The 12,417-nt window shown below is 38.9% G+C and overlaps 1 protein-coding gene across 1 annotated transcript in view; it reads right to left on the reverse strand.

The window, feature by feature from the left end:
- The window catches only part of LOC109677180 (cyclin-Y-like), a 179,040-nt gene that overhangs the window by 11,180 nt on the left and 155,443 nt on the right, over positions 1 to 12,417 (reverse strand). The window contains exons 6-7 of the mRNA XM_074056307.1: positions 3,920 to 4,020; positions 1,093 to 1,128 (exon numbers count right to left, since the gene is read on the reverse strand). Coding sequence (XP_073912408.1) covers positions 1,093 to 1,128; positions 3,920 to 4,020 — 137 coding nt within the window. The remainder of the gene's footprint in view (positions 1 to 1,092; positions 1,129 to 3,919; positions 4,021 to 12,417) is intronic.

A 12,417-nucleotide genomic window follows, 5' to 3' on the forward strand; every position in this document is an offset into this window, starting at 1 on the left:
TGCTATTTTTAAGTCCTTACATCCAAAATTCTCTAGCACCACAGTAAACCACAAGTCACAACTATACTACAGAATGGAATCATGATAGAGAATACCTTTCCAGGTGTCCGCTTCAGATACTTGTGTTTTCCCAGAATACTGTTTGCTGGAAGCTTGGCTATCCCTCCACTCCCACTCCACTCTCCCCATTTGGGAGCAGCCTGAAGGTGTTGTGGATCCCACTGGTTAAGATCCATGCTTGCTACCTAACTAGTTCATACCAGTTGTACTCATTATACTTATACGTGTAAATATCACATTATTCAGTAAGAAATGACTGCAATAACAGAGGCCTTTGTTCTGAAAACTAACAGGATGCTGTGGATAATTTGGATGCTAAAGAAAATCATTGAAAATAAATTTGCTATAGATTAAGTGAAGCCAAAACCTGAAAAATTCGATATTCAGAATGTTTTTACAAATGTCTTTAAGTTTTCTTACAACTGGGGGAAACAAAAACCACTTAGAAAGGATGAATTATAGATGTGGCTTAATGTCCTAGATTTGAAACAGTTAACATTGAATTGCAAATAAACTGGCAAATAAATGCATTCTTTACATGTTTTGTGTTGAAATAAAATGCTTATGGTAGATTTTTTTTAATTCCCTGTTTTAAACGACTTTTTAAATTAACTGAAACACTGCCAGGTGCATTATATCAGAGAGAGGACTTCTACTACGTTAACATAGTTTATGTTTCGTATACCAAAATTTCCTCAACTGAATTCAAAATATAAATTTAACATTTTCTTCATGTTAAAACTGCATATACAATAATTCTAAAATAACATGTTATAAAAGAGTGTTTAAATAAATTATACAGAAAATAATGAATGAAGAGGCAGCTGGACATTCTCAAGAATGTTTTGTTTCAACCACAAATACCCATTGGTGTCCTGTGACTTGACAGTAGTTCAGCACTTCCCTGGGAAGTCTATGAAAATATGAGTTAAGAATATAAAATCCAAAGGCTATGGCAGCTAGAAAATAACTGGAAAGCATAAAGGAAGATAATGTGTGATGTGTTCAGCATAAAATTCATCATTCACATACCTGTTTTTGATGTGATAATATATTGCAAGAGCTACACTGTAAAATGAAACACAGAAATTCAATGCATCATAAATGTACTCAGTATTTCATATATTATCTGATAACAGTCTGAACATCAATATTTATATAAAAGTCAAACACCTGAAGAGTCCTATTTCATTCAGAACACTGATCAGGAAATTCACTCTTCAAATTAAATCACTTCAATGTTCATTCCTGGGAATATTAAGTCTTTTCTAGAAACAACAGAACTTCAAGTGAAATTTAGAAATAAACTGCTCCACAGAAATAAAAGCTTCATCACTTGTGAAACAGACACTATATAAAAGACGTGGTACAAATTAAACATCTTAGAAATCTCTAACTCATTGCCTACTGGCAATCAGCCTATCTTTGATTTGGACATTCCTCTCCCTTCTGAGTATCCCCTTTCTCTTAAGTGTCAAAGCCCCTGGCTAGAGTAAAGGTTTCGTCCTTGATCATAACCAAAACAAGTGAGAAATGCTGGCACTTGCCAGATGGATTCTGATGCCCTCCCTTTTAGTTGGGGCCCACCTACCCAGATCCCAGACACACATTTTAAAAGATGATACTTTTTAAAGCCACTGAACTATTAACTGAAGGAATTTCAAGTCTGGGAGGTGCAAAGAAAACGTCTTTTGGGTCAGGGGAGCCACATTATCTACACTGAATTACTTGGGCTCCACAGTTAGGTAATTCTAACTGCTGCTGCTTTTAAGCTTCTTTTCCCTCTACATCTTAGCCCAGAGATTATTCAAGCATTTCAAGGAGGTGCTGGTAAGGAAGGGGGAAGGCAGCTGTCCCCTTACACCAAGGTTCCTCAACCTTAGCTGCTTATTGGAACATCTTATGGTGGTTTCAAGGTCCAGATACCCAGGCTACCCCCAGATGTTAGAGAGATAGTGAACATCAGAGTGTTTTTAAGCAGTCTGGGCTGGAACCAGTCAGACATACTTGTAACTTAGGTGCTTGTTCCTCCCAGGCTTGACCAATGAACTATCAACTGTTACCAAGTATTCCTACCAGGCTCTCATGTGTCTATGTCAAAACCAGTGGCAATTTTAAATCATCCAAGGGTGATGTTCAGAACTGAGTCAGATCCATTCTGAGTCTCAAGAGCTCCCACAGTTCTTGAAAACAAGGCTGACTTTACCTTGGTGTCACATCTCACTTCCTGGGAAGAACGGGGAAGCTGGCAGCTCTCATCCTGGACTATCAGAGCTCAAGCAGGTACCAAGAGCAGCATGGTGAACACATCTTCAGGGCTTTCTATTTCTCTCCACAAGGCCAACCCACTTAATCAAGAAAACACTTCCAAGAAGCACTGGCCACCCATTTCCCAGCAGTCAATTTCAGCCCAGAGGAGCAGTATAAGGTTACACAAAAACCTACACTGTGCAGCGAGAACACATCTCTTCCATTTGGGTTTATGCCCACTAGTCATTTACTATACTCAAAGGCCAGGTCAATGAGGGAGAGGCTACATTTCCATTAGAATCTCAGAAGCATGCAGCCCTACAGAGAATGAATTCTACAGAAAAAGCATCACCATCCAAGTGATAGGACACTGTACATCGAAGCTGTTGTAGTAGCCACTACCTGACCAAGGCTGGGATTGTCACATGTAGTTCAGTTCAGAAAGGGGCTTTTAAAAACTTGATTCATTGAAAGAGATCACTTCATATCTAACATGTATTGCCATTAAATGTGTACTTTCTTAAACAAGCATACAAATACAACGTCCCAGATTCCTCACACTTGGGTTGTTGACCACAGGCTCCAACACTTCAAGTGCTCTGAGATACCTACCGTGAGTGGCTGCTGACATTACAAGAAAAACCAGAGAATGATGGAGGGGGTGAATTTAACTAATGTATATTTTAAGCACTTTTGTAAATGTCACAATGTACCCCCAGTAAAATAATATGATAAATAAATTTTAGAAAAATTTTTAAAAGAAATAAAAATAAAAACCAGTGCTCCCTGCCCTCAGGAAACTGAAGCCCCCAAAAGGGAAGTGATTTGATCCAAAGCACCCCCTTCCTCCCTCCTAAAGTCCACTTGAAAATACAGAACTAAAGCCCCATGTTGAATTCCGCTAGAATCTTCTCTGCTGATGAAAGAGCCAAGGGCAGTCTCTCAACTCCAGGCAACACAGTTTACTATGCCAGAAGGTCTAGTGAACTGCAGCCCAAGTCCTCAACTGGGACTACAGGAGCCTTGTTTTATTTAGAAGGCAAACTAAGAGCTGCATTATGCCAAGATGTCTTCAATCAACAATGAAAGGGTAAAAGGTATGCACAATAATTAAAAAATGTATCTTAGAGGTCATCTATATTTAAAATAATTTAAAATGTTCTTTTTGCATGATGATAATTGTAATTATAAGCACTGTCCTTTGAAAAACACTCTTTAGAAAACTGAATTTTTTATAATTCTATTTTTGTTATTTATATCAATAACTGCGAATTATCTATTTTTGTACTCAATTATATTACAATAATTTACTGTCTTTGTATTTATAAGGTATTATGTATGATATTGATAACTTATGATACCATATAATAAAAACAAGTTAAATAATAAAACAAAAATGTTATTATTTTTATATAAATAGTAATATGCAGAAATATTCCAAACACTGAAGTCTTAACAACCAACCAAAGCCACTTTTTAAAAAGAATTCCTCATTTTCAGTGTTCCTCCCCTCCCCAAATTTTATCACCCCTCCCAGAGCCCACAACCAGCCAGCATCAGTGTAAAGAACAGAAAGAGCATTCAGTTAGGCAGAAATCTTCATACCCACCATTTAATTGTATACTTGAGGTTTGGTTGACTGACTGTGCTATCATCAAGGAAAATAGTGGAGCACGAACTGTATTTCCTTGCTATTTGTCCAGGAGGATGCTAGAAAACAATGCAACAAGACAAAGACAATTACACAGGGTTCGAAATTCTTCCAATGAACATCAACCCTTCATATGAGATCAGGCAACAGAAAGAAAACGTTTTAATGAGAAGTGTTAACACTACCACCACCACCAACAGGACAAAAATACTTTACTATAAAATGAACTTCTTTGTTCTTATACATATAAATTGCCACCACCACCACTCCTAGTCCCCAATCTTCTTCACCAGGAGAACAGTACACATTTACAATCAAGCATCACAGTGATTGTTCCAGAGTCCATAAAACTATGGGACCTCGGTAAAGTATGGAATGTATGGCTCTCTATTTCAAATGAAGCCTGTCATTAGGTGACATCTTAGTTTTATGCTCTAAGGTCAAGTCAAAAACCCACCGTCCCAATTTCTCTATTCTTGGGATATAGTTGAACTGGGGGGAATGGAAAATGCAGCCAAGGCTAATTTAAAATCTCCTGGCTAATCTGCTTAAATTTTAGCAAGGGAAGTTAAATAAAAGTATTCCTTTATTAAGGACAAAATACATTTTGAAGGGAAACATTGTCTGATGCTTTTGAAAGCACAACCTTTACTAATAAACAGTAATTTAATAATAATAAAATGCCTTTAATACTATGCCTGTATACTCTTATGACTGGTTCTTTCACAATTACCTCAGTTTTGAGTTCTGTGGAAAATTTTAGAAGCACTTCCAAAAGGTAATGGTGAAGAAAATAGAGTTTAAATCACACACTGAGTGATAAGCGGATTTTGACAACAGCTTGGGAAACATGATTTGTAGACATCGATCTGGATAAGTCATGGTCAGAAAAAAAATCAAATAATGCAAACAAGTTCCTACTTGCCTGATGCTATGTTGCCAATGTAAGTGTCATTTTCAGCAACCATAAGCCCTTAGGGATCATGAAATTGCCTGCCTGAGCTGCCCACAATTAGCAAAATCCTTGGGGATACACAGTTCATGAATTTAGTCAGGAAGCTTTGATGCCAATTAAAGACCAAATGCCCTGTTCAATGCTTTGACATCTGCTTTCTATTTAATAAATTCCTTCTGTAACAAAATTATGAAAATTTGCAGCAGTCAGAGAAGTACATAAACAATGCCACAAATATAATTTCCTCTCAAACACTAATCAATACTGGTTAGTATTTTGGGTACCGAATTCCTTAAATCACAGCTAGAGGGCACTACACTAATAAAGCATTCTGACCCTCTCCAGCTAGCTCTCACTTCTTAAACAGCATCAAGTCAGAGAAAAATAACTAAGAGTCAGGAACTCTAGTGTTCAGACTTGTTCTTAGGCTTCTCTCTTGAGCTCACACTATTAGGTGCTTGTATAGGAAAGAGCATGAAGAAAAGTTCAAGTTACAACTTAAGTGTTCATTTTAATCTGACATTTCCACATCAAGTGAATCACAACATTCTCATTAAGACAATCCAAAAGCATCAAAAACAATTCTCTTTCTCTTTTAATCTCTTATAGCAATTACCCCAAAATCACGTAAGACATATTTAAAAAATAACAATCTATCAAAAGCTATAAAATGGGTGGCAAGCTCTCAAAATCCTTAAGGAATTTCCCTCACAGAGGCAAACATCTACCATAAACAAAATTATCAGTTGGGCAAGGTGTGGCACACCTGCAATTCCACAATATGGGAGGTTGAGGCAAGACGGGGGAGGTTGAGGCAAGACAGGAGAGGTCAAGGCTAGTCTGGGCCACAAAAACAACAAAAATCAACACAAGCTATGTTTATCACAAAAATCCAGTAATTGATATGATGATGTCTTTTTAGAGATATGGTCGTTAATAATCCCAACAACAAAGCAAAAGGATTTCACTTCTACTTCTTATAGGGTTTCAACTACACATTTCATTAAGATCAAAATGTGACAGGAACTGCAAAGAACTAGTTTCCCTAAGAAAATACAACCATGAGGTCGGGAAGGAGACAGGTGATGCACTCAGGCAAGTACAGCCTGCATTCCCTTCTAATCTAAGACATCACCTTTGTGGGCTAAGGAGCAGGAACAGCCCGGGGTGGGCACAGACAGAAGGTTCAGAGCATTAACTCGAAGCTAGTCATACAAAGCAACTCAGACCTTTCAGGATCACCCCAGCTGCTAGTTTGAGGATTCAGAACTAAGAGCTGATATGTTGAACCCTTAATTTTTCAAGGGAATGTCAAGTCAGCTTTTAAACTATTTAACAATTTTATGACTAAAAACCCTGAATGTTAAGTTGTAAAGAATTTTGGTTTCGGGGCATCTCATCAACCTAAATACGATTTGGCATTAAGTCATTGAGATTTGTACAATGTAAGTTTCTTTTGACCTGAAACCCTACGCCACTAAGCTGAAATCGCTAGAATCCTTCTACCAGGAAAGCTCTTGAGCCTAGGTCTGCTTGCCTGTTTTGGTTTTTGGTTTGAGTGATTCCTCTTAGGATGTAGCAGATGTGGGTCCTGTGATTCTTTAAACCTCTGAAGGCATAGAAGCATTAGATACATTCACTGAAACATATTTTAGCTTGTTCTTTTTAAGTGGCACACGGTATGTTGGATGGCTCTGTTTTAGTCTAAATATTTTAAAATTTGTTGCCCATGATCTAAAAAAATCACTACACTTATACATGTTAGGGGTGGGGAGGGGTCACTCTTTCACTTAGGCTCCAGTCTCTGCTAGTAAAACACACAGCTGTTAAGATGCACTGGAGAAACAGCAAATACAGTGGTTAAGAAGACAGACACTGGAGCCACAACTTGGGTGTGAATGTGGCCCACTGAAACTACCTATGTGACCTAGGCAGGTCACTTTGCCTCTCTCTCTGAACCATTGTTTCCTTACCTGTAGAACAGAGATGAAAGTAACAGCCCCTTCCTCACAAAGTCATTATGAGGAGTACCTGAGTTAAAAATTTCTAAGTGCTGAAGAGCAGAGCTGACACCTATGCTTAGTAAGAAACCAAATACATTCACCATTTATAAGAATGACAGGAACGCTTTTTATGCCTAATGTCCATAACGTTTTAGAACATAAAAGAAAATGCCTAAGACAGTGCCTTACTTGATAAAGATGGTCATAATACTACAGATAGCTTCGAGAGATTTTCTCAAGAATGACAACTATCTCAAGGGCCAACCACAAACTCTGCTTACGAGGAGAGCAGGGTCAGTCTGATTAGTGGGAAGCTCAACTGTGTATTATTTCTAAGGAAGTAAATTATTTTTGAAACAATGTGTATTTTACAAATTAAATTACCAAGATGTGGAATTACAGAACTTCAGAGCTACACTGCAATGAGATCATCCAGTCTGCTTATTTATGTAATGTCCACAGTGAAAAATAATTTATTTACATAATGTCCACAGTACAAGGTCCACTGATACATAAAAATTATTGGAAGAGCTGTCATGTGTCCCAAATAACGAAGATTATCTTCTTAGATAATTCCAATATTGATGTTTGTTATACACAAAGACACACAGACACAGACAACCGCACACATACACATATACGCCTTCTCAAATCCCTAATATCCCTGTAGGAGTGTGCATCACAGACAAAAAGGACCCACTGTGCCCTGTCTGCTCACCTCTTGCTTGTTCCTCCCTGGCAAGTGGTTTTGCAATACCTCCCAACTTATCTCACACCAGGGCTACTAGTTCCTCCACCTCTTCCATCTGTCTTTCCAAGCTGGCTCACACCCCATATTCCCTTTCCATTCACAAAGAGCTCCCTGCTGCTATACCAAGAAGTGTTTCTCAGCCCTGGTATTAATTTGATTTTTGACTTGAAACTCTTCTTTGCAGTATTGGAGACTGAATCCAGGGCCTCACAAGCATTCTACCACTTAAGCTACTATATTGTATTTTCTTTTTAAGAGTCTTGCTAACTTTGCCAAGGGTGGCTTCAAATTTGTGATCCTCCTTCTTCCACCTCCTAAATAGCTGGAATTATACACACACACATGTGGCTCCCTATCTTTCTTGCTATATAGTCTCAGTCCCTTTTGTAAATTTCACTTCTCTGATCCCCATCAAATGGAATGGGCTTTTCTCCTCCTGCTATAATCTCTCTGCTAAGGAGCAGCTCTCTTCTGAGCTCACCCTGCCTGTGTTAAATGAATCTGTTCCTCCAATCAACTCTAATGTCTTAAAACCACAGTGCCACAGAACATTCTTGAATCTTCTGCCTTCCTTTCTTTTAAACACTTCCATCAATAGCTGTTGATTCTACTTCCTAAGTACCTTTCAGAAATCATCCTTTCCTCTTACAGTTCTCCAATCACTATAGGGTATCATTTCTCACCTGCATTACTGCAACAGTCATCACCTGCCTCTTGGCTCATTCCTCTCCTCACCATTCCTCTTTCTGCAAAGCAAATTATGGGACTTCCCTGTTTAAATGATCCTGAGGCAGACACTCATCACTCTTCATCTCTCCACATGCAACACTCACTTCCTCCTTCCATGCATGCTGCACCTAATTATGCCTAATTAAACCATGACAGGAACAACATCATTTTTACTTAATGCCCATCACATGTGAGCCAGCAATGTACGTGTATTCATGTACAGTTCACAAGCACACCCAGCAAAGCAGGTAAAATTCCCATTTTATAGACAAAGGAGGTCAGAGAAATAAAGTAACAATTCCAAGGTCAAATCTAAGACACCAGAGCTCAGAGTCATGCTTTGTCTAGCTCCAAAGTCTATGCCTTCTTACATATAGAACTTTGCTGACACCATTCATTCTCCAGAACTCTGCTAACAGCCCTTTGCGGTGCCCCAAGACCTGTATGGGCCCAGTGTCCCTCTCATATTCTATGCGCCCTGTTCTTGCCTTCCACAGCAACGACCACTCTCCACTGTCATTTGCTGCTCACTCACCTATGTTCTAAGGCCTAGACTCTGTCTTGTGGGTAGACTGTATTGTTTTCTTGAATCAGCAAATGAGAAGCAGCTCCATACCTGGGACCAGCATGCCAATGACCATGGGAAAATTGTCTCCAAGATGGCAGCAGAGTCCTCTGTGAGCCCATGATATCAATGCAGCCATGGCCCAGCAAAGAGTGTGCCTATGACAAGGATCAGAAGTTCGTGGCAAAGGTCTGTGCAATTGGTAGTGAAATGCTGACATGCCCAGACACAGTGAAGTAGAGCAGTGGCTGGCAGAACCAAGGAGCCAAAGCTAATGTGATGAGATGCTCCAGGGCAGAGGGTAAGAACACAGCTGCAGCCAGCAGCCTAGTGCTCAGGGAAAAGCTCTGCCACCTAGCAGTCATCTAAACATGGTCAGGCTACTCAAGGAGGACTCATGCGTCCTCCCTGCTGGTGACAGTCCTAATTTGGCCCTGCTGTCCTGGAGAAACCAGTGGCAGCACACTTTTTCACACTCAAAAGCATCCTGAGTGAGGCTGTAAGTTAGAAGATCACTTAGACTTAACCTCTCCCATGCCATCTGTGATACAGAAAACAGAATCTGTCCCTCAATGTAAGGGCCACATGGGACAATACTTTAAAGTGGTCACTCACAGACATGCTCAACCAATTGGGGTGACATAATAACACTCCAGAATCTCTGGGCTTTAATGTTGCACTTTTTAAAACTTTTTAATAGACTATTTTTTTTTAGAGAAGTTTCTGATGATATCAAAATTGAATGGGAAGTACAGAGAATTCCCATATACCTCTGACTCCTGTACAAACATCCTCCCCACCCCCGCCACTATCCACATCCAGCACCAGAGTGACACATTTCTTACAACTGATGAGCCTGCACTGCATACATTATTACTTAAGGTTCAGAGTTTACATTAGGGTTTGCTCTTGGTGCTGTATATTCCATGAGTTTTCAAAAATGCAAAAAGTATCGCACAAAGTATCATAAGTAGTTTCACTGTCCTAAAAATCCTCTGTGCTCTGCCTAGTCACTAGTCAACTCTTCCTTCTCCTTATCCCCTGTCATCTACTAATTAATGTCCCATTTTCAATGACTAGAAGGAAATGGTCCTCCCTAATTCTTAGGGCTTGATAAGATCACATAAAAATAAAGCACTAAAATGAGGTAATATTAGAGGAAAAGAAGTGGTAAAATTGTAGTTTTTTAAATGCTATAAATAAAATTTCTGAAAACAAAAGCTTCTTTGTTTTAAATCCTAATTCAAAGGAGGACAAACTATGATCTCTATAGAGAAGACAAAATGCTGTCTGCAGCCTCCTTGGAGCACTGAGGAAGGAAATTTGGAATCTTTACTAAGAACTACCTAAAGGCTGGATGTGGTTGGGACATGTGCAGGCAAGAACACAGGAGAAGAGGCTGGGCTGGCCCCTCTGTTGCCTGCCACCTACTGGATACTCAGTAAGTATCTACACCAAACCTAAAGAAGTGGGTCAAGTGGGGTGAAGCTAGATGCCAGTACAGTCTGGACTTCTTAAGTATGCGCAGGCCCAGAGCACTTAACAGCAAGGGTGGAGCCTTGGTCAGGACAATGTCCACCAGGTGGAAGTCATGGGGCTGGGTAATTCCCTCATCTTTCCTATAACACCAGGGGCAGGGACACAAAGAGGAGGGAAACCAATCAGAGGACAAAACCCTCATCCTTGACCTCAATGTATTAACTAAACAGTATTCCATGGAAAGAAAAAGGAGGAATGGGCAGTTTTTAGAAAGATCAATTTTTATACTAAAAGGTTGAAAAAGCAAATAGTTACAGAGTTAAGAACAAAGGGGATAAAATTAATTCTGTGAAAGCAGAAAACCACACCAATTTTGAACATCACGAACAAAAACAGGCACTGTAAGCATGGCTCAAATTGTACAGCACCTGCCTACCAAGCACAAGGCCCTGAGAGTTTAAACCTCAGTTCCACCAAAAAAAGAACAAAAACAGGGAAAATGCCAATTTTGAGGGAGAGTTCAGCTCTCTTGAGTCATGCATGCCATTGCTACTAAGTAATTACATTCAAATTTACTTCAACTGTTAGTGCTAGTCAAATCTTGGCCTTGTTATCGCACCATGCACTGACTCTGTAAGAAGAAGCACTTCTCATTAGAATTCTGGCTATGAGATAAAATCCAGAACTACCATCCTTGAGGACTCACGTGATCCAAGGAAGAGGTGCCCTGATGGCCCTGAGGCTGCAGACAGGACTGCCTGGCTACAAGTGCCCTCAAATTACTTATTTTTCTAAGGCAACAGTCATATGTTTTTTAAGCTGTGGTTTTTAGGGCAGGATAGGGTGAGAAATAAGATGTATTTATTCAACTGCGGGTCTTAAAATGTTTTTAATGTACAAAAAGCTCCAAAATTGGGTTAGACTTGCCCTGAAATGTAAGCAATTCTAGTTTCTTTCCTACTTAGAACTCTTTTCCACATAATCAACTGATTATGTGAAGCATAATCATTGCTTTACAATGCAAATGGTGAGGGATCTTCACATATCCTATTTCCACTGTTGTCCATAGCTGTCCTATAGATGGGAGGCAAGTGGTACCATCCTTTGCTCCAGGTGACTAAAACACTTTGCCAAGTGACACAGCAACCTACTATACCTTAAGGCACAGAAGTACCCAGAGAATCAGAATTCAGGCCACTTGACTCCTAATAAAATGATCTTTCTAAACCAAACTGACCTTAAGTAATACATCTTCACATTTCTCTGAGACAAGTTATATTAGCCATTCCTTCTTTGGGAAGAAATTTGAAAATCCAACAAACAAAAAAGTAGGGAAGAAATGTGCTTTGAAGAAGAAAGGATATTAGTGATCAGAGTTTTAAAAAATCAAATTTATAGGACAGCAAATAAATAAAATATCAAAAGCTGAAGACTAATTTGGAAAAGTTTGGTAACTCCCCACAATGTTAAATACTGAGTTATGATACATATTATCCAGTAACTCTACTCCTATATATATATACTCAAGGGAAATGAAAGCATGTGTCACACAAAAACTTCTACAGAATATTTATAGCACGAAATTCTGGTGGGGAAAACCCAAATTAACGTGGACTGATTAACAGATTAGCAAAACATGGTGTATATATACATAAATGAATTATTATTGGGCCATAAATAGGAATAAAGTTCTCATAAATTCTACTATATGGATGAACCTTGAAAATATTATGCTAAGTGAAAGAAAATGGTTACAAAAGGGCATATATTATATAATTACATTGAAGTGAAATGTCCATAGAGACAGAAAGATTAGTGGTTGTCAGAGGCTGAAGAAGGAGAGGAATAACAAGTGGCTGCTGGTGGGTACAAGATTTCTTTTGGGAGTGGTAAAATATTTAAAACTGATTATGCTGATGGTTATATAATTGTGAATACACTAAAAAACACTGAATTGTATACTTTAAAATAGTG

Source organism: Castor canadensis, chromosome 15 (assembly GCF_047511655.1).
Source record: "Castor canadensis chromosome 15, mCasCan1.hap1v2, whole genome shotgun sequence".
Lineage (NCBI taxonomy): Eukaryota > Metazoa > Chordata > Mammalia > Rodentia > Castoridae > Castor > Castor canadensis.